At 33.1% G+C, this 23,699-nt stretch overlaps 1 protein-coding gene and 1 long non-coding RNA gene across 16 annotated transcripts in view; one reads left to right on the forward strand and one right to left on the reverse strand.

Moving 5' to 3' along the window:
- Positions 1–11,402, reverse strand: part of LOC136798630 (uncharacterized) — a 28,872-nt gene extending 17,470 nt beyond the window's left edge. For 5 of the 6 annotated variants that reach the window (XR_010845415.1, XR_010845413.1, XR_010845414.1 and 2 more), the window contains exons 1-4: positions 11,314–11,402; positions 11,123–11,204; positions 1,177–1,266; positions 874–934 (exon numbers count right to left, since the gene is read on the reverse strand). This is a non-coding gene — a long non-coding RNA (uncharacterized lncRNA). The remainder of the gene's footprint in view (positions 1–873; positions 935–1,176; positions 1,267–11,122; positions 11,205–11,313) is intronic. The other variant, XR_010845411.1, reaches the window with a different exon arrangement.
- The window catches only part of LOC136798627 (uncharacterized), a 91,250-nt gene extending 68,037 nt beyond the window's left edge, over positions 1–23,213 (forward strand). For 6 of the 10 annotated variants that reach the window (XM_067055262.1, XM_067055265.1, XM_067055266.1 and 3 more), the window contains 7 exons: positions 4,530–4,807; positions 6,388–6,431; positions 10,474–11,604; positions 12,804–12,892; positions 18,971–19,178; positions 19,478–19,819; positions 19,984–23,213. In XM_067055262.1, the coding sequence (XP_066911363.1) occupies positions 4,530–4,807; positions 6,388–6,431; positions 10,474–11,604; positions 12,804–12,892; positions 18,971–19,178; positions 19,478–19,819; positions 19,984–21,217 (3,326 nt within the window). In that variant the 3' untranslated portion in view covers positions 21,218–23,213. Of the gene's footprint in view, positions 1–1,479; positions 1,724–4,529; positions 4,808–6,387; positions 6,432–10,473; positions 11,605–12,803; positions 12,893–18,970; positions 19,179–19,477; positions 19,820–19,983 lie in introns of those variants that run through there. The other 4 variants (XM_067055264.1, XM_067055261.1, XM_067055268.1 and 1 more) reach the window with 2 other exon arrangements.
- The last annotated feature ends 486 nt before the right edge of the window (positions 23,214–23,699 follow it).

A 23,699-nucleotide genomic window follows, 5' to 3' on the forward strand; every position in this document is an offset into this window, starting at 1 on the left:
AAATAGGATATGGAGTCTTTTTTTCTGCTCAAGACTGAGGACCTAATGAAGTGTAACTCTTGGCAACTAAAGCATGATCTTGCATGGAAGAATTTATACTTCTTATGTATTCTTTGGGTAAACTTGAGTATTGGTGGTATATGGTAAACATATGGCTGCTGGTGATGGAGATTTTAAAAGGCTTGGTTGGTTTTCATGGTTTTTATTGTGCACTTTGCGTTTTGGCTCAGCCAGGTCTTACTTTTATAAAGTTTACAGTTTTAATAATTTTCAAGTAGTCTACGTAAATTCTACGTTGGAAAGTTAGTCCTAATGAAAAGTGTTAAGATACATAGCAGCAAGAAACAAATTAGCGAGAACGTTGTTTGTCATTTGATCTCATTATTTGATTGACAGGAAACTCACCTCACTTCGTAAATTTAGTTCATTCTTTTCTCTAACTTTGTGAGTTTTTGAGCACTTTCAAATGGTGTATTCCTTATATATATTTTTGGTTTTTTGGTGGGATCGGAAAGTTTACTTGTGTGACTCCTATTTTGACGTTTTGTTTTTTCTTTCGTATTTACATTTCGTTGTCGAAAAAATGAATTTTCTGCCCATTCCTGTCTCTGTTTACTGTTTATGATAGTTATTTGGAATGAATTGAATGCAAGAGCTTGAGGCCCCCTCTTTCCATACATTCTATTTCGTGAGCATATTACAGAAGTTCATTTCCATTCCATAAAATCTGATGGCAACTTAAGTCACCTAAGACACGTTTGAAACAAATCTCTAAATGTTTTTCTCTTGTACTGCAAGGACAGGCTTTCGTAATCGCAAAAATCTTTGAAATAAAAGATATATGTTATTAAGTAAAAAGTTTTGTATACATACCATCTGGGATATTTATTTGCTTGTTTTCAATTTTCTTGATTTCAATTGTTCACTATCCAACCTAAAGTTTAAGGAAAATGACCATTACTTCAACATTTGCAAAATTTTGATCCTAATTTAATTTTTTTTACGATACTGATGTATATTTGAAATTGTACCACGAGTAAAAACTAATTAGTCAAAACTGGTCAAAACGGTGGTTTTTGTTATTTTGCCATCATTTGTTGTTGGAAATATTTCATTTTTTCAAGATTATACGTAAAACTTTGGAACGTTTACTTTCACAACTGATACTGATCTTACCTACCCATACTTGGAGTTCTTCCATTTCTTCTATTTCCCCTTTTTTTGGTATTTGTCTTAATCTCTGTTTTTTACCATAATGCTCTATACCTGAAAAAAAATGTTTCAAATGTTATTGATGAGTGTTATCGTTTTCGCAGAAAAAAAGAAGGCACAGATTGGGAAAACTCCAATAGATTTTCTAGTTTGAAGAACTTTGTTTTCTAAAATTCACATCTTGACCAGTTTCTTTTTGCCTGTTTATGCTGCATGGGAGGTTTGATAAAACATTTCTGATGACAAATTTCAATAAAATACTTTAACATAATAGTTCATACAAAAAAACATCAACACCTGACAAACTAGGAGCATTTAACTGTCAAACAATCTATGATCAACCAAAGTGACTTTTGTACTAAAGTACCAAAAATCTGATTGCCAGATGCAAACTACTTAAAAGGAGAATACAATCAATTCTTGGCTATCATTGGCTAAATGGGATACTTGAGAATGAGACAGAAAATTGTAGCACGTAAAGCCATTACTCCACCTGCTGACGAATTTGAAGGTAAGTTTGACCATGGTTAAATACTATCATTTGAAGATCAATAAGAAGAATAGGTCTACTATTACTTGTTGGATGTAGTCTTAATTTGGAATTACTAAATTTTCGATGATTGTTTTTATGTCCTTTTACATCGGTGCTATTGATATCTAAATGTTGATAACCCTTGGGAATTCAGTTTAAAAAGAAATACGGAAGAGAGGATACCAGGGACACATATTTCTTCTTGATTTGAAAAAGTATGGGAAATCCTGTTATATAAAGAACTCTACCATTTTTATAGATATTGGACTAGTTCTAAAAGGAATTTAAAGTGTTTTAGTGTCAGGACGAAATTACTTGTTACCCTTGTAATTTGATTGCTGGTATTTTTCTATAAACTCTTATTATTATTAGGTTAGTTTAATTATGATAATTAGTAAGTCAAAAAGGTTGAATCCCTGATAATAAAGTATTTTTTTCTATACGATTCTTTGATCCATCTGTAGATTTTTAAGTCTTTTATCTAAGGCGCCTTAAAATGCCTGTTATCCGATTTACTTGGCTGTCAAAAGGCCAAATAAATCGGCACAGGATACAGCATCCAATTAGAGTAATTAGTAGTTAATGAGGCACCTTTTGAAATTCACTTAATCTCGTATCCTGATCTGCCCTTTGAAAATCGATTTATGTTTGTTTTGTTTTTTCAGATAGCCTGATTTTAAGTCTCAAGGGGTCTTTTTACCGGGGCAGGGGAAGGGATAAAGATTTCGCTTTCGAATATTTTTATTTTCATGTTTCCTTTGTGAAATTAGCCCATCTTCGAAAATGAATCATCATGAAGATGAATCCCTAAAGTTGATTTTCTCTGAGCTGTAATATGGGTTTGGCTTTGTCAACCAAAGGCTCATATCTCGACTTATTAGGGCAAGCCAATCAGACGTCAGGGTGGCAAGCAGAGAAAACGCTTAAGAAACGAAATATAGAGTAAAATAGATTCCCCTGAATTAACAGTGTTCTACATCTGCATATTATTTGAACGTCATTTTCCTGCTTGGCATTAAACAGGCAGTAATGTTCTCTAAAGAGTTCGTTGATTTATTGCAAATGCAAAAAAATGAATGTCCTACGGCGACCTGGGAAACGACAAGGTGCTTGAAACCACAAAAAGAAAAATCTAATAAACGAGAGGTGATTAAATTTTGCAAATTACATCGTTTTTCTATTTGGTACAAGCTGATTAAGTGGTTAAGATGTAATTGGATCTACTCTAACATGACATTCTGTGCCAGGGGGTAATGAAAAAAATTTGTTTGGAAGATACAAGAAAAACAGTTTTTGTTTGAATTCAAAAGAGATTATGTCCGAGTATAGAGTTTAATTAACAAAATTAAATCTTGGAAGCATTTGAGGAGGCCCTACTAATCGTTATTTCTTTTGAAAGGGCTAAAATACCTTGATTAATTAATCGAATTATTAAAATGTAGAGCTCGTTGATATTGCTATATAATTAATAAAAATATGGCTTCCTTTTTGAATCAAAATGGTAGCTTTTAATGCTCTCTCAGCAGTCCCCCTAAGCGTTTTCCTGTTTGGATGTGAAACTCTTAAAATCCATTCTGGCACAATTTCTAACAACATGAGCGACCATTCAAAAGCCACTAAGAATTTTTCTTCAAAATGGAGACTGACCTAGAATGGCGAAATTCTAAACACAGCATGACCTAGTATATAAAGCCTTTATAACTGTTGAGTGCCTCCGGAAGGAAAAGCTTGACTCTGATCCAAAGAGCAAATCCTTTTAGAATCAAACCAATCACAAGCGATGGTTTACTACGGTAATACAAGGTAGAATGGAAATAGAAACTGAGTCAGTTGAACTCGGATTCGATTGTCGTTTTCAATAATGGGCTCTTCCAGAAAAAAACCATTCATGGGGGGGGGGCTGGAGGATATATTGTCCCCCTTTGAAAAAACCCTGAAAAACTGCCATGTCCATGGGGTGAATCTGCGATGTCCAGGGGTAAATATTTGTGTCCAGGGGGGTCAAATTGAAGCTTATCCAGGGGCAAAACGTGTCCAGGGGGTGAAAAATCGAAATGTCCAGGGGGTAGATCACAGACAAAATAACATATTCTCCACCCCCATGAACGAATTCTTTCTGGAAGGGCCCAATTCTGAGTAAAATACACTCATTTTTTGATAAGCATACGGGAAAATCGGGTCGATGCTTAGGAAAATCTCATTTTCAGCCATAATTTATGCTTATTTATATGCTTAGACTTCAATTTCTTGCTTTTCTTTGGGTTCATGATAATTTCAAATTTTATAGTCGGAACATTGATTTGGTTCAAAAAAGTAAGTTTTCTTTGTAATTTGGTGTTGCAGGGGAAAACCTTTGGTCTAAGAAAGCTAAAACAGCCTTAAAAGTAACCCTAAAAAGGTCAGCGTTCTAGAAAAGCTTCATGGATTTTTTTGGATTTCAGCTTGGAGGTATGCTTAGCATTATGCTTTTTATCGAAATTGAGCCTAAGTATGCTTTTAAACGTTATGCTTATAAAAAGAAAAGAGTGTAGACCATTAAATTTCAACTGAATGAACAATTTAATAACACATCAGAAATAGAAATTCAAATTTGAGAACTAACAGTTTCACCTTTGCAGAATCATCAGCGAAAAAAACTTGCACTTAAAAATTTGAGGCTTAAAGCCCAAAAAGTCATCCGAAGACTTGAGACCTTTGACGTTCTCATAGAAGGAAAAATGTATAAAAAGGCAAAACAAACACTCCTTAAGGTGAAGCGTAAATCTTTAATTTTTCTTTGCTTCAGATGAGGAGAACGAGGAAGGAGGAGAGCCAGACCTCCACCAGTGTGGACATTGTCGACAAATGTTTTTTAACTTCACCAAATACATCACACACAAATTACAAAAAGCCTGTTGGAACAGTGACGAACAACCTACACCCACAAATGAGGACGAGGAGGGCGAGACACCGCCCTGGCCGCCCTCTGCAGCTGCAGGCAAAGATGGGAACGGAATCGCCTCGCCACCCGGCGATGAATCAGGGGTTATTGAAGATACGGAGGATATGGAGACAGAGGTGACTGTGAGTGCTTTTTTTAGCTTGAATATGGAGGACCTGTGTTTTCCAAGAATTCAGCTAAGTTTGAACTTTTAGTAACGCATTTAGTAAACACTTTTTTTATTTTTTATTGGTGGAAAGCTTTTAGAGATTTAGAGAGAACTAGAGTTTTCAGAAGCCTTTTACTTTTTTTTCAAGAATTTCCCCGAAATTCAATCAGAATTTTCAGAAACCCTTAAGTGCCTCCAACCTTCTTATCGATACTCTGACAGCATATACTCATATACTCATATATAGACAGCATATACTCATGACAGCAACATATACGCGACTGCTTGTTTGCCATAGAGTGAAGTAACGTCTCCATCTCTGCTTGACTTTCTCAAGTATCTTGACCCCAACTTTTTGGGCTCGTGCTAATTTTTTTGACGCTTAAATCATGCTAAAAGCAAAACTTTAAAATTGAAAAGCTTCAAACTTTGACCAATATAAAGAAACTAGGATGATTTGGTTTTAGTACTCTTTGGGTATTACAAAATGTGCCGGAGAGGAGAAGGGATTTTAGTCCTTTGTTAAAGTATAAATATTATTTTTTCTATTTTGAGAGAAAGAGTGGGATCAAACATTTTTTTACCACATGTTTTCAAGGAAAAAGTGTTAAAAACAATGTAGCAGAATCGAAACTTTGAGTGTATTATATGATATTGCTGAGAAAGAAGGGAAACCAAAATTTGAGGTAACTGGGTTACAAATGAGAATGTCTTACAGGAAACCAGCATCATTGATTTATTAAGTTCCACTAAATTGAACTGGTTATGAATATTATGAGCTGTTTTTAGGCATGATGTACCTCGTACGTAATTTTTCTTTTTCAGACAAATACCTGAAAAATTTTCTTTTTGAGACTCGAAATGCGTATGATTTCATTGTTACAAATCAAACAATACAAATATCCATTTAAAAAATCATATCTCTAAATCTGGCAACTCAACATGAAAGTTATTCTTAAGAATATGGGATTTTTCATCATGAATTTGTATATTTAAAAAGAAGATCTGGTCTTAAAAATAAAATTCCTTACTCATTATCTCAGAGAAAACAATCAATTTCTTTGTACTTTTGCACTGTTTTGCATGCCAAATAAAAATTTTATTTTATTTTATTTACTTTCCTTTTTATGCTATCAAGTATTTCCCTACTTCTTTTCATCAGTAATTTCTTCTTGTTTTTTTTATCATCTAATGGAAAATTCAAACTTAAAGGTTATGTAACACTTTAAGTCTTTGATAAGACCAAGTCAGGATTGTATCCACAACCTTGCCCATTGTAGGAGAAAACCCTACGTTTACAACACTTCTCACAGACCTCCTCCCACTGGATAATAAACCAATCCCCACTCCAAAATTTTATGCTATTTTCGATCCCCACTGAATTTTCTGACTTACAAACAATATGATGCAAATTCCCATCGAGTTTTGAAAGATATTTATAATAAAAAGGCCAAGCAACCAGAAAAGATTTAAAAACTTATTAAATGGACAATTGAACTACCCAAACAAGAGAGTTTTATTATTAATTTCAATTATTCTTTCTTCACCACTCAGGGAAACGTGGAAGTCAAGAATCTTCAACAGGAACTGCAAAGAAGGTGTGGTATATACATTTTTATTTTAATTGAGAAAGCAATTTGGCTAACTTTATGGTTGTGGTTCAAAAATCTCAATTGCCAAATGTTTCATTTTTACATAAAATTCTGTTCTCTTCTCTTCCTTGCAAATATGAAACTTAAGTACCACCAAATTTAAGGTATTAGTGGTCCAGTTGATAGTTAAAATTGAAAAGTGTAACATAACTACCGGGTGCGCCACAAAAAAGTTTCTCTCTTTGAAACTAATTTTCTTGAAATCTAAAAGTTTTAAAAGAACCATTCCTATTTCATTGGAAAGAAGAAAGATAAAATTAAATTTTGATGGGTCATTTATTGAATTCGATTCGTTAGATCAAAAGTTATGCTCAATTGAATGGAAAAGTTACTTTCGGAAAATGCTCAAAAACGTTAAAAATTGACCTATCAAATTAAACAGAAGCATAATTACATGATATATCAGTATTTTCGTTTCAGTCATTAAAAATGATAATTAGCTGTCTAAATGACCTTTTGTTATATTAAGGAAGGTTGAATTTCAATGAAAGGAAGAAAATTCGTCAAAAAAGGCCAAATAATTTGGTAAAATTCATAAAAATACATCAAATATGGGTTTCGAGGTAGATCCAGCCTTACATAGACTTTATCCAGTCTAGAACCAAAAAACGGAGGAAAATTTCGGTAAAACTAAATTAAATTGATTTTGATGAAGATTGTAAACCCTTTCAACCCTTCAGCTTCAAAATTTTTGTATTTAGTTACTGAAAAATGCTCTGAAATCATGTAAAGGCTATTGCAATTGCCAAATTTAAAGTAAAAATTTGATAGGTCGATTTTTAACGTTTTCGAGCACTTTCTGAAAGTAACTTTTTTATTCAATTGAGCATAACTTTTGATCTAATAAATCAAATTTAATAAATGACCCATCAAAATTTAAGTCTATCTACCTTCTTTCCAATGAAAAAGGAGTGGTTCTTTTAAGATTTTTAAATTTCAAGAAAATTAGTTTCAAAGAGAGAAACTTTTTTGTGGCGCACCCGGTATAAAATCCTTTTTGATTGAATTTCATTTTACTACAGCAAGGACTTGACAAAATTGCTCACTCTTAGGTGCCTAATAACTAGGGGGTCGGAATAAACTGGGGGGGGGGTGGAAAAATCTTCACATTCCAATAATTGACCTAATGACCTGAGGAGTGAGTGGAAATCTCTAAAAATACCTCAAAAATATAATTACAGGTTATTTAGAGCAAAAGTAAGAACTCTTCTTTTGAATGCTGAAAATATTTTCAAAAATCAATAAAGGGGATCCTTATAAGGCCCGGGAAGGGGGGAATAAAAAACTAACAAGCGGGGGAGGGGGGTTTATTCGGCACCTGAGAGTACTAATCATGAACAGTGTTTTAATTTTTAACCCTATTAGCCCCAAGCTTTTTTGACTTTTGTATCCCCAGGGGGGGGGGTAGAATCTACCACCCTCGATTATTTTCGATCTAGAAGAGCTATGGCCATGAAATTTGGTACAGATGTTCTCCATCATGATACAATTTTCCAGGAAGAAAAAAAAATTGATGACGTCATTCAAAAACTGATGACGTCATCACAAAATTTCCACCTGTCGGAAAAAATCCCAAATATATGGTTTACAAAAATGTCTATTACAGTCGAACCAATAAAGATATTTCAATTCTGTTTGAAGATTCTGAAAGGTAAAAGACTGTTCTTTAACATAATTGCCGGTTTTGCAATTTCCATGAAGAGTTTTGTTTAAAATCTATGCTGAAGATGAGTAAAATTTTCAAAATTTGATGACGTCATAAATGATGACGTAATCATTTTCAAAAATTTTCTTTTGATTTTTTAAATTTGTATTATCAATGCCTATCACGTGTCAAAATTTGAAAATGATTGAATAAATAGTTTAGAAGTTATCAGCACTTTAAAATTTTGAGTTTAAAGTGATTTTAGCTGGGTTTTATGTCATGTTTCACAATAAAGTCATAAAACCTGATCTGGACAACCTATGACCCTAAAATTTTGCACAAGTACTCTTAATAAGATTTTATTAAAAGTCAGAAAGTCGTTTAAAAAATTTTTCTCCGAGATATAAACAAAAGAACTCCAGCGTGGTAGATTCTACCCCCCCTGGGGCTAATAGGGTTAAAGTCTTTGTATTTTGGTGATGATACAAAGGAGTTAGTTTGGATTAAAAAATATGTACTAATGGAAAACACAGCATTTCCTTTTTTTAGCCTTGAATTATATTTCTGAACTGGAAAACTGCAAAAGGTTACCAGCCAGGACCTGTCTTTTTAAGGTACATGGGATGGTCGTAAAAACTATGGTTTTTCCTTTTAAACTTTTGATTTTTTTGAAATTCTATTTTTCTCACAAAAAGCCATGTACTGACCCAGAGCCAGGTGGTGGTGTCTATTTTTGCATTTCAAAAAAGTTAGTACCCGGTACTACTTTGGGGGTGGGGGTGTGTATTTTTCACTCTTCAAGCAAGTACAGGGTACGATTTCAGTATTTGGGTATTTTTTCACAGAATTTTGCTGTTTTTCAATAAAAAGAGTAGTTTGTTGTAATATTTTGACTTTTTTCAAATATTAATTTTTTTTATTTGAAATTTTTTTAATGGACAATTTTTTTTTACTCTTTTGAGAAATTTTTTGATTTTTTTGAAGACAAAACTTCCAAAATGGTCAAGAAGTGTGTGATGAAAATCAAAGGACAAAAGCTTCTGACTTCATCATTGATAGTTTGCTTGAATTATCTGTCAATTTTCAGTCTGAAAAACTAACTATAGTACTCCTCTCTTGGTCTAATCTGTAAAATTCAAGATTTTAGGGGTGGTGTCCCTATTTTTTAAAGCAAAAATGAAGTAGTACCCGGTACTAAATATGGGTGGGTGGTACTAAACAAAATTTTAGTAAAAAATCAAGTTAGTACCCTATGGGTTAGTACCCTGCCTCTATACCCCCCCTGAAAAAGGCAGCAAAAGCTACTACATCTTGAAAATAATGCGAAATAGAAAATAAAAAGACACAAAAAGGTGGAGTTCATGGATAAAATGAAAAATTGAACATAAAATTCTCAAAAACTTGGAAAAACTACCAAAATTTTGAAAAAATTTGGTAGTCTGTAAAGCAATGAAAATAAAAATATATTACCAAAATCAATTTTATTTTTATTTCTTTTTTTGGAATTTCAGGGTCTGTCGGGCCCATAAAACAACTAATAAAATTGGTCTCGCCTTACAAGAACTAAACACCTTTTAAGGGACGAAAATTTAGCAGTTTTTGGCTACCAAAATTAATTTTTTTCTTTCAACCGCCAAATAAAAATTATTTTACCCTTTACCCCAAAAATCATGCTATTAAAGGTCTTAATACAGGTGTTTTGCTTATTTAAATAGCGTTTTTGGCCAAAATTATTCTACATCACGCCAGATTAAATTTGATCTGAAAAAAACTTTTTGCAGCTAAATTAAATTCCCAACAAAATTTCTTCCCTTTAGGTAGTTTAATTAGTCCGGATAAAAGTGGAATTTAGGCAAAAATAAAAAAAAGTAATGTTTCCGGAATGCCGGCCAGAAAAAAACTTTTTTTGCTATTTTTGATCAATGAAATAAAACTTTTAAGATAACTTTTATGTAAAAACAGTATGAAGTAAGCCCTGAATATAATGTATCAACTACTAACGAAGTCTGCGGCCGGGTCAAAGGCTAGGTCAGGTCTTTTATGTGGTAATCTCAGTTTCAGTAAAATAAGAAATTATGATATACTTTTTTTATATACATTTTCAAATGTTTTGCTTTTTCCTGGACACTATGTACCTAAAAATTTTATTTGGTATACTAATTTTAGCAAATTAGGAAAAAAATTTCTATTAAAAATCTATTCAATGCCAATCTGAAAATTCATTGTTGTTTTTACCTTAAGAGAAGAAATTTTGGCGGGAAGAAATTTAGATTTATGGGCCATTTGCCAAAATTAATTAATTTTTAAGATATGTTTCAAAATCTTATTTTCAAATTTTTTCAGAAAACACAGGAAAGGTATGGTCAGGCGAATCAAACCAAATGACGAAGTGAGTCCTGAAGAATTAGGGAAAAGAGAAATGATTGTTTATGTTCCAGCTGATGATGACACAGTTTACGTACAACAAGAAAATGTCGAAGAGAGTGAGAACAGTCCTAATGGAGAGCCATCAGATGAGCCTTTAAGAATTCCTGTGGCGGAAGAAACAGTCTCTCTAATGGAAGAGCAAGAGCTATCAACAAGACCTTCATCCTCCTACAAATATGGTGTATCGTTATATAATTACTCAAAAACAAAACTCAAATCCAAACCAGAAACCGATAAGTTGCTCTTAGCAAAGACTCAAAATCGGAATGATGGTACAGCCAGACCAACCTATAGTCAACACCCACATTATCCACCAAGAGGACAATTTCCTGGTAGCTACTATCAAGACTATCCTCCCAAGCATGAACACGGATTTTATGGTGAATCAACAGCATATCCACCTCAAGGAAATAGCGGACATTATTCACCAAAATATAAAAAATCCAAATACTACGATGAACCTCCTACATCTTTCTACCCACCACACACAATACCACCCTTAAGACAAAGTAAAACACCTATGTATAATAGAACATCTGATAAATATAATAAAAATGGTACTTACAGTTCATATGATAAATACAGGACTATGGCCAATCTACCACAAGGTGAAGGCCAACAACATCAGCAAACTGTAGGTACCAATCCTAATAAAAGTTTAAATGAAAAGAGTAATGGTAATGATTCAAAAAGTCCACCAAATGAAAATATAGAAACAAACAATGAAGTTAAAAATATTAATAATGAGGAACCTACCACACACCAAAATACAACAAATAATCCACCCCAACTTGTACACATTCTCAATAAATCGCAGCAGCAACAACAACAACCGCAACAGTCGCAAGGTGGTGGAGAAAGTATTGCTGATAATACTTCAACATTTGATAAATCACCTCCTGCGCTAGAAAAACATGAAGTTTCTTTCGCAGGGGATGACTTATTAAAGACCGAAGATGACAATACTCGGGATAGTTTGAATGACACAGAAGAAAATAAAGATGACAACCATGATGATGTAACCAGCCCAGCTGCCACCAAGTTTCTGTATGTTTCCATTTCATTTTGGTCTTGTCTAAAAAAAGAACAGGTTGCACAAATTAGTTTCATGTGAATAGATTTTTATCAACATTTTACTTTCTTTACAATGCTGCTTTGATATTAGGACTGCCAAACTGGAATAAACAAGCTCAAAGTCTAAGCTTCATAGACCACCAATGCGTCAAACAAAATTGTTAAGAATGTAAAGCAATTTTCAGATTATGCACAAAATTAAATACAAATTTTACATAAGTGATCAAATTCTGCTTAAAGAGCAAGTGTCTAAGAGGTTGAAGAAAGGCAAAACGTGAATAAATTTAACAATATTTCTCACTAATGTTGACGTTAAAGACTGTCTAGAAAATATACCAAAATCATCTTTTATATCTTAATTAAATGGTCATTGTTGACTTTAAGTACCCTTTAGGATAATTATACTAGGTTTGACGTCAGTGAGATAGGATATAGTAGAGGTATCCTGCAAACAAATGTACGTGATCGATCAAATTATTTCCTGTGGGTAGCTAAGCATTCAGTTCTTTCAAAAATATAAACAAAAAATATTTCAAATATTCTAAGCAATGATATCTTTGGAAATTATATGATTACTGCTGACCAATTAAGAAGATTTAATTACAAATATTGATTAAGTACAAGCACTTCATTATAACTTCCATTCCTCATGATTTAAAGTATACAAGTGATACTTTAATGGGGTATATTTTAACAATAATATTTCATTTAAAGTTTAGTTAATATTTTGTTTATAACTCTTGAGGGTCAACTAAAGAGAAACTCAAAGGGTCATGTCTAGACTTTTCAAAATAGCTATGAAATCATAATTAACTTTGACTTGTCAATTAGACCAAAAAGCTCATTTAGCAAAGCATTTCTTAAATACCTCTTTAAATGAGGTATGTCTGTTGTTGTCTGTAATTTCCAGAATATTGTTTGATAGTGTAGGAGGCTGTGTAATTAATATTTTCAGGCTAGCCTTATTAATATTTCTATGGATGGGTTTTGAAAATTACCTTTCCAGAATTATTTCTTCTTTAGAACAAAATATTCAAAATTTTAAATTTTTCAGATGTTTTCAGGTGTTTTCGACATCTCTAAAATACTGCCCTTGAAAATTTGAAACATATGTAATTGAACACATCATTTATAATTATATTCATAATTAATGATATTATGTTATTTTATAGGATGTCGCCAGATAAGGAGAGCAATAGTCCGCCAGGGAGTGCAAACAGCCACGAAACTGAGGATTACAACACTGAGGGTCCAAGTAGAGGTAATTTTATCTATACATGTTAATACACATTATTTATTTTTCCAAAACATTATTACATCAAACAATCAGTTTTCCTCAAATATCAAATTTGATTGACAGCTTGGGTCCATTATTGGTATTATTTCCAAAAAACAAAACAAAACAAAAATACAATGATGCAAGTATCTTATTATGAAGTAACAGAGAAACACTCCATTGTGTAACAAAACAAATTACTGTAGAATAAATAATTTGACCAAAATTACAAAAAACAATTCAAATCAATGTTGAAAAAAGGAAAATATTGAATTTGAACTTTTTTGCTACCTATCTATCCATCAGTATGTCCAAATTTGAATTTGATCAAAATGGTGTTGCAATTTCATGAAATAAGCATTCAAATTTTCATATGACGTCCACCTAACCGATACATAAACAAAAACAGGCACATTCACTTAGCATTTATTGTCTGTCCTCTCACAGTCATTGCGTAATTTCCAATAAGTGTTTGCCAAGATTTTGATGTTTATTTTGCAAGAAAGACATTTGACCATTATTATTTGAACACATCAAAGACTTTCATTCATATATTGTTTATGACTCTTCATAATCCTCTTTGATCTATTCTTGGCTTACAATTGGCCGCCAAAATGCTGCATTAGATGTTTGTGTTTCTAATAAATCAGTCTTCTCTCTGGAAACATGTGTATATTTATTGTAATTCAACTTAGTTATCTCAAACTCAACATATCATCTCAACAATTTTGAAAACAATTTCTGTCTTGAGAAATTCATCAGTAGATGGAACCCTTAATGTAAAAAAACCTGACAAAAAATAGACTATAGAAAGTGATAAGATTAAAAAGATATTTTTTTTTATTTCATAAATTCTCCTCTTTTTGTTTTAATATGATTTTATCAATTTTCATGTCTGAACTTTTTATTGTCACATTAAAAAAAGTTTTAAATGGATAATGCAGACAGTGTAACAGTTCCAGACAATGTCTGAAAAATCAAATGAAAGAACCCAAAATTCTCAGCAGATGATAACAGAACTCCTTCTGATAATTTTGATTTTTTGTAAATGTAAAACTAATTTTAAAAACACATACTCCTACATGAGCAAGATGAGTGTGAGCATCTAATTGCCGTTGACAAATCAAAAGAGCCTATCACAAAATTAGTGTCTGAGAAAGCTAAGAGTCTTTCTGTCTAGCTAGCCTTCAATTTGAAATCAGACAAACATAAAAATTCTTAGTTTTCTCCGGCAATAAATTTGAGATTGGACCTTTTGATTTGTCAATGGCAAAATACACCCTGGAATTATTTATATCTTGAAATAAAACAACCCAGACAATCAATTTTTTTACTGGTCTAAGATGAAACTGTGTTTACTGCTATATACTAGCTTGTGTTCAATAATTAATGTTTCTTTTAAAATCACAAGCAGATGTTTTGTCTCGACTGAGACCTCCCATCTGTGGAAAAGAGGAAAGTTTTATCAACACTTTCCCCTTTTTTTCTACAGTGGTATTAGTATTATCAGTTTTAGTCTAGTTTCGATCCCTTCAAAAAAATGTTGTGGTGTTTTCTTGAATCAAAGTTTATATTACTAACCATAATTCGTAAGATATATTGAGAAACTTTTTTACTGAATTATAAAGTTCTAAAGAAAATCATTGATTTTTGAAAACGATAAAAGTTTCCCCTGGAGTGAAGATTTGTTTTAAATTGTGAAAAATTAGGTATTTTCTTTTGTATCTTTCTAAGGACTTAGTTCTGTGAATAAAGCAATTTTTATTTCAGATTGAAAGTGCCAATCTCAATTTTTTTTGCTTATTTTGATCATTTTAATATACAAACCGCCAAAAACACCAATAAAAATTACCAAGAAGACCAGAAGAGTTGATTTTAATATAAAGGGTAAAAAAGTGAGCTTTCAACTTACAGAGATACGATTTACTAAAAAACACTAAAATGATTATAGAGGATAACTTTGCTTAGACCTATTCTAGTATTTTGATGGTTTTTAATTTGTTGGATCTTTCTTACCCTGCCATCTTTTTATTGCATGATAATCTTAAATCTTACCATTACTACTTTTCTTACTAAAAACTGATCTTCTTAACAAAGCCAGAGGTAAATTTTCAAAAAAAAAATGTAAATATGTATTCACCCTCAATGAGGACCAAAGAAATTGATAAAAACATGTTTTTGACAGCTTCTTACCTCTGAAAAAAATGGAAGATCTTGATGCACAGGGTCTGGTCATAAACTGAATAAAACTCCTTCTAAAAGCACCTAATATATAAACCACACCTCAATCCGTTATTTGAATACAATAAAAAAAATTGTAAAGCCAGAAAGGATGTTCATTGATGTACTTACAACAATCCGCCATTTATAAAAGAACTGGAAATGTAAACATTGTCGGTCCGGACAAACCGGGACGTTTCCGATACGTTTTGGAAATAACTCCGCTGTTCTTCTTAAAGTGGAAAAACACTACTAGGTCACGCGAATCATCACACGCGATGCCCTAGCTACTTAATGCTCTTTCGAAGGTTTTCAAAGTTATATTTCTTTATGAAAACATTATATAAATATTAAAGTTTGATAATTTATGTCATAATCAATACCAAAAATTTATACACGACCCCCGGGTTTGTCTGAAAAGTTGTCTGATTTTTCTCTCTTTTTTGTAACTTTATCATCTAAACACATGTATTTTATAAAAGATCACATTTTTTACTGTCTGGATTTACACGGCTTTAGGCAGAAGAAGGTTTATCTATTGTGCCTGAAGGCTTTTTTTATCACGCAAGGGTTTTCTCGCTTATTTTCAGGGGCTTGAACTTGTAATCATAGGCCTCCTTGGTTGTTTTGTATTTATAGAAATGCTCAGTCAATGTGTTTGAGGCCAAAATTTATAGTGAATTCGAAGTTTTAAAGCGTCCAGTTTCGTTAGTAAATCCCAGCAGAATCCACAACAATTATAAAGAAAATGTTTAAATTTAGAATATTATACGAATTACGCGTTTTATTAAAAAATGTTAATGTTTTTCTTATAAAAACGTGTGTTTGTGGACCAGACTTCGAAAGAGTTCTAGAACTGGAAGGGAAGGACTTTTATCTGGTTCACTCCCAAATTTCGAGTCATTGAAGTACACGCTTTTTAATTTTTCAGAACAATTCTTAAAAGCATATCCAGTGTGGGATTTTGGCTTAAAACTTGTCCAAACTCAAACATCATTCAGATAGACTAGATTATGGGTACTGTCTAGTATAATGTTGTTCTGACTTGAGAAACAGCCAAAAAAATTATTACGAAATATGAAATCTTTAATTTTTTTGGATGTCAAAAAGTTACGAAATTTTGAAATTAAAGAGCATTTCATAACTGGAAATTGACACCAAGTAAGAAATTTTAACTTTAAAAGAAATCAGGTCAAAGCTTTTCTCTTTTTTCCAACTTTTTCCCCAAAAAGAATTCTAATGGAAAAAGGTTTTTTTTTATTATGATCTCCTTATTTTACTTGGTAAGAAGGCTTGAAAAGAAAAATCACTCTCAGTCTCAACGTATCTCAGTATCAATTTTATAGAAAAATAGTGAAACTCTTTAAATAACCTGTGATTTACAGCTATCGACTCACAATAATCAAAGGTTCATCCATGGAAACTTAGCCTTTTGCAATATACATCATTTTTAGAATAAAATAAAGTAAAATAAAAGCTATGAAATCTTGTTGGTAATTCCAGTTGTCCAGCTTTCTCAATCCACTCAAATTCGATACAATTAAGAAACGTTCAGTTAGTTTTTTTGGATTCGAGCATTAAATAATTTCTTTATTAATTCTGAGGCTTTTAGGGGCTTTTAGGTTTCGTTTCTATGAAAATTGAAATTCATGAAAATTTTATTTCGACCTCTCGCGATTATTCTGTCGGTAAACTTTGATTTATAATTAGTCAGAAAGTTTATATTACCTAAAAAAGTTATGTCAAGCTTGAGAAACAGGCCTTATATGAAATCAAGAATTATTTTAATTTCATCAAGTACCACGCACTTCATTTCACAACAATCCAGCCAGCTAACCATTCCAATGAAATTGCTGGAAAACTTCAAAAGACTTCCAAAAAGCCTTATATCATTGCATAAACAGCCGAGTCAGAGTTCACCAAAATTAAATCATCACAGTTAATTATATTTTTTACGTCTTACAGCCACCAAGAATCCACACAAACTACGTTATCATACAAAAATATGATTTATTGGTCTAAAGGTTTTGCCTCGCCCACTCTAATGTTAGTATAAGATTCTTTGAGAGTCTCGTGAATCATCAAGTCAAATGAGATCACGTGGATAACGCTGAACCAATCAAATGCCTAAGATTTCTTTGTTATTATTACTGTTGGTTTATATTTTCTGTTTTGAAATTGAACGAATTACGGAACGGGATTACACGATTTTTTAATGTTTTTTCGACCTGGTTTCACCAACCCTAAAATCCTTAGAAAATTAAATGGAGTTTATATGCGAATTGTTTGACTACGGGTATTTTAGTACGAGTTTTCGGTCTTAATATGGAATATTTCTCCAAAGTAGTTATTGATATTTTCACAGACAAACGACTAACGATTTTCTCTTTGGATGATCTGTCTTGTTCTTCCCCAGATCGGGGTCGAGAGGGGAAATTACTTCCAAAATGCTTTTTGGGATGTTTGAGATTTTTCTGTGATTTTATTTTGGGTTTTTGGAGTTTTTTTTCTTTTTTTTTATAATTTTTTTTTTTTTTGGAGGGGTTAGAAATTTTTTGAGATTTTTCAGAAATTTCTGTATTCTAAAATTTATAGTAAAAGTTTAAATTTTTTTAGCATGTTTGAGATTTTTTGGGATTTATTTTGGATTGTTCAGAAAGGACTTTTTGTTCATATAGAATTTCAAAATATGCTATAAAATCTCTGAAAATGGGACACTGCGTTGGATTGTTTTAAAGTACCTTATGGTGTAACACTCGCAATTGTATTTTCAACAAGCAAAAAAATCTTAACAGTTGGAAACCTGGTTAGTATAATAAGCAGTTTTAAAGTATAAACTCGATTTCTTGTTAATTTATAGAATTTGAGGCTCGACTTGTTCTTAATTTCAGCCTCGTATTCTTAAAAAATCTTGTGAATAAAAAGTCTGTACATAATATCATGAACACCTCATTCCTTTACACGCTTTTTTATATAAACTTTTTTGGGAAAACCATCTTAAAATTTTTTAGAGTATTCTTAGGTTATAATCCAAAATCAACCTAAACTTAACACGTAATGTACACCTAAAGCAAAAAATGGCATTTTTAAAAAGTATTGCATATTACTGCCCCCTCCCCCCAGGGGGTCGAGGTAATTTCGAAAGCAGTCGGCGAGGCGACCTTTTTTCTACGATGTGTTCTGAGAGCATATTTCAGCAAGAAATTTTAATCTGTTCTGATCAGAACTTCGAAAATCAATCAGCTAGAAATAATGTGTTCTGGCGAGACAGGGGTATAATCAAGGTCATTTAACGCGTTCTTGTTGTCTAGGTAACCCTAGCAAGCTTCAGAACACATCTTTTAAGGAAAAAGGGGTATAATCAAGAGAAAATTGATGTAATCTTGTTGCTTAGTAACCCTAGAAAATTTCAGAACACATCTTTCGTGCAGAAAAACAAATATCTTACAAATTTATTTTGGCATAACTTTTTTTCCTAGATTTTAGAACACATCAAACCATAAAGTAGTGATAAGTTAAGGGAGACAAATAGTGCGATAAAGGTTTCCTAGAAATCAGAACACATCATTTGTATAAAAAATTGAAAGGTCATAACATTTGACATTTGGTCTCCTAGAAGATAAGAACACATATTTTTAAAAAATCTCTCCGCCGGCTGCTTCTGTAATTTGGCAATTTACAGTGCTCTAAAATTTATAGCATTCTCATGTTCTGTTGCCAAATTTCATGATGGTTATATTCTTAATTTTTAGGCCAATTTCATCATAAATATTCTTATAAAGTATATTCTTTTATATTCTTTCAAAAGTAGAAATCAATTTTTTTGTTTACTTTTTATCCTAGATCTCCAAACAGAAATCAACAAATTACCACGAGTTCGCCAATTGTCAGAATCAACTGTAGAACGTCTGATCACAGAACCTTCTCAGACTGATGCATCTTGGAAACATGCAAAACAAGCCTACAGGTGTCCTTTGTGTGCCAAAGTATTTCCTTTCAAAAGTAAACTACAAAGACACGTACTGGTACACACTGGAATTAAACCCTACAAGTAAGCGGTTTTTAACTTTGTATATATTTTTTCCTACAGTCTTTAATTGATGAAAAGTGCTTGACGTGTTCTTATTTTTCATGATTTACAGTCTCGTGCGCTCTTAGCTGCTCTTAGATCTGCTTAGATATGCTACTCTTCATTTATTGATGAAAAATTGTATGTTCGAAATTTTTGAGATTCGACTCTGATATTGTTTCCAATTTGTTTTAAACTTTTGACAAAAAAATTGAGCCTTGTGTTTGTACGTCAAGTAGTAAAGCTTTTAAAAGCACATTTTTCCTCAATTTCACTTTCAGGTGTACTGTATGTGGACGCGGATTTACACAACAGATTGATCTTCAGCGTCACTTAACACGTCACACCGGTGAAAAGCCTTTCAAATGTCATCTCTGTAAAGCTCAGTTCATACGTGCCGATAATTTACGTAAGCATTGTAAAGATGCTCATTACGTTAGTATCGAAGAACCCATACGTAAAAGACGGCGTAAGACAACGGGAAGTGATACTGTTTTACCACCACTCGAGGTTGCAATCGCATTAGCGTTATCAGAAACTGAACGAAATGGCGGGCGTGTTCTTGGCCGCGCGACGACTCGCACGAGCACGCGAACGACAGCCAGTTCAAACACTAAGCCAAGGTAAAACACATTTTCCTTAATCAGGTCTAAAGGCTCTAAAACTTTTAAAATTATATTTATCTTTTTTTGATTTTTCTGAAAATTAGATTAATTTGATTAGTTAGCTGTGTGACCCATCTTTAAGGTACCTACACAATTATCATTGTATACTGATTCTCTTTTAGATATGCTCAAGGTGATGGTTCCATTCCGAAAGCACCTCCATCGCGCGGCGCACCTGACGAACGTCATCCTCCAGGTAGCATGTACCCACCCCGTATGTCCTCACGTGGGGAAGGTGGCCAACCACCATCTGGTTATCCTCCTAACTACCCACCACACCTTGGACCAAGACATCAACAAAATGTACGGTACCCATTCCATCATGACGCACGCACACACGGTGCCGCTTACCCACCGCCTCCACACCATCCACCACAACAAAGACGACAGCATTCACCTCCGGCCGAATTTCATCACCCATCGTCACCTTCTTCATATCACAGGAATAGAGATAGGCGATACATGCACCTAGACTCCCCTTCCTCATCTAGATACTACCATCATGAAGGACCCCCTCCTCCCCCAGGAGCACGTGGGTACTATTCACATCACGAAGACCGCTACCATGAGAAGGAGGAACGTGACCCTCGTGATCGTCTTCCATCTTCGACAGCTTCCAAAGAAAAATATCAAGACTATCATAGTGTATCTTTAGAACAGTCTCAATCTCAGTCATCAGGGGGCTACCCACCCCATAAGAGGTCACTGCCACCTGATCATCCTAATCGTCCACCACATGCAGAGGATTCAGAATACTCTCATGAAGGGCGGAAAGAGGATGATTACTCGAGGTTACCATCGTCACAAGATAAACTAGCTCCTTATCGCATGTCTTCATCACAAATTCAACAGCATTCGCCCGTTGATTATATCCAACCGCGCGAACGCGAAGAAGAATCCGCTTACCGCGGTGGGGAGGACCGAGATCGTCCTCGGAACCCTTACTCGGCACCACCGAGAAGTGAGGAAGACCACCGAGCATTATTCCGAGGAAAACCATCAATCTCGTACGGCGATTATGGTACTACGAGTAAAACGAGTAGTCGACCGTCTTCCGACGTTAGTATGGTGCCACAAAATCGTGAATACAACAGAAGTATCCCTCCACCGGAAGCCACTTCTCCATATCAACCACCTCAGCCAAGATCGAGTACAACTTCTTCAGAACCAGGCGATTTCGCTTCGATGGTGGATAAAGACGCTCTTATTGAACCCCGCCCATCCTCATCACCTCCACCCCCGCCACAGGCGACAGAGGATATAAATGAAGATAATGTGTATTCGGACGAAATTCCAATAGTAACTCCTAGCGATGATAACACTTTGACTGTTCCTCAAAGTGCTGTTTCCTCTTGATAATCAATACCTTAACTCTTTTGAATTAGAAAATGTTTTGTAAAGTCCTGCTGGAGTGCTTCTTTGAGGATATAACACACTGTTGCTTAAAGTACTGATACTCGACTATGTGTATATTTCCTAGTTAGGTATAGCAAATTTCAGTGGGATTTTAGAAAAATGAGAATTTTTCTACAATATTATATATTATCAGTATAGTTAGTTTAGTAGCCTTTTTATTATACATTTTACTTTTAAACTTTTTATATATTATATTTTTTCTATTTTTTTTTCCGGTGTGTCTGTCCAATTTCTTTTCAGCCATATTTACATGTAGAAAAAAAAAAAAAAAATTCCGGATAAAATTTTTGAACCAAGATTTTGTCCGAAGTTTTTTTTTGGGGGTAGGATTTGTGTTTTGTGTTGTATGCTCATTCAGCTAGAATCTTCCTTAGAAAAACGCCTTTTGTTCATCTTTAAAATTGTCTTTTGTTGACAAAATATGAAAAAAAGTTGATGCTTTCTAATTCGATTTTCAAGAGAGTTTCGATATTATCTAATAATGGAGCGTATCGAATGGCATTAAAGTCGAGTTACAGAGCGTCGTATTTCAATTTGTTCTTTAGTTTGTTTTGGGTGTCACTTTGATTTCAAAAATTTGGTTTCATTGTTGACCAAAGTGTATGCCAAACAATGAAGTATCTCCCCTTAAAGTTGTGTTTCCAGTTGACAAGAGTTTTGCTTCGTGTGAAAATGCTCATATCGCGTTACTTTCCAGTTGAAGTTGGTCTTTCTACGACATTTTATGCATAATTTTTTTAAATATATTTTATTTAGGAAAACGTTTAGGTTCTTTCCACTAAAAGTGGATTTTAATCGCGAATGTTGTCTTCATATAAGAAAGTTCATTGAACAAATGGGACTGTGTTGTGAACGTCATGTGACATGGTGACCTCATCATATTACCATAAGTTGACAATGAAATTTTTTATTGAAAGTCAATAATTTTTATATGTGGATTATTTTTTCTTTTGTTTCTTTTTTTTTTTTTTTCATTTATCAACAATGCTATCTAATATTAATAATTAATGAATATATATTAGTCGCTATCTTTTACTTTATATATTATAACCCATATGAAAAATTATCATTAATATTATTGCTTATTTGTATTTGCCATTGTTTTCAACACAATTCTCGATGAGAAGTAGATTAATTACTGCCTCTAAAATTAATTCAGTGGTAGATAAAGGCGAAGAGTGTCTTATAAAATAATCTAAAGATTGAAATTATTTTATTAGCTAAAATATTAGCCTCTTAAAATCAACAATACAGGGACCAAGAAACTTCAAATTAGAGAAATTAAGGGAGCCTTATGTTCATGGTTAAATTGCAGAAAAACTTGGAGCTCCGACTTAGATGAAGCCAATGATTGTTAGTTACAACTTTTATATTCCTTGTGAGGAAATGCCCGTTCTCGGTTATAAATCCCCTGTATCTACCACCTAAGCTTTCTTGCCCCCATCTTCGGCACCCCAATTGACGCTTTAGTTAGGACACGCCTTTAGTTCGCGTACATTAGAACGATAAGATACAACGTACATTAGAACGATGAGATACCTTATCAGGAAACTTATTAACGATTTTCCTGGTAAGAGCATATTAGCTGTCGATGCTTAAAATGTTTTTTCATTTGATTAGTAAGCCAATCAGATTGATTTGATCATAATGCTTGAATGCGAAATACATTGGCTTACACCTCCTATGAAAACGTATTTTGAATGTTCTCTAGGTAGGCAATTTGTAACTTTCCAGTTCATATATTAGTCAAGATATAGAACCCCGCCAACAATGACTGGAAAATTTTTGAATTTTTTTAAAAACATTATTTTTGCTACAGTACAGTTAACATTTTAAGAAACGAATATTATACTACCTTTAATGTATTTCATTTTACAAGAATATTATCGTGGTTGTATATATTATCCTTGAACGAAGAAAAATAACTTTACTATAATACTCCTAATATGCTATAATACTCATAAACAATTTGTTTTACATTTATTTTAAACTCATATAATACACGTTTTTTTTTTATAAGGAACACGTTTATAAGGAACTCGAGGCTGGAAATGGTTCAAAAAATAAGGAATTGTTAAGGAACTGCTCAGGCTGAGAATAAGGGGATTTGAAAATAATGTACCTTATTGGGACTAATTTGACCAAATTTTGATCTTTCAAGGTGCAAAAAGTTCAAAATTTCCTATGTAGTAAGGAACTCGATAAGGAACTTTGAGACTGAAATTCTCTGTAAAAATAAGAAACTCCAGGCTCAAAGCAAAGTTAAGGTTCCTTATATAAAAAAAAAAACTCATACTTACAGTTGAGCCTCTTTAACTCGAACCTATAGAATTCGAATGTCTCCTTTAACTCGAACAATGTTTCGTGTCACGTCAGACAACAACGCTTTATAAACTCGATCCTCGAAATTCAACTCAACTCG

Source organism: Clytia hemisphaerica, unplaced genomic scaffold, assembly GCF_902728285.1.
Source record: "Clytia hemisphaerica strain Z4C2 unplaced genomic scaffold, Clytia hemisphaerica genome assembly, whole genome shotgun sequence".
NCBI lineage: Eukaryota > Metazoa > Cnidaria > Hydrozoa > Leptothecata > Clytiidae > Clytia > Clytia hemisphaerica.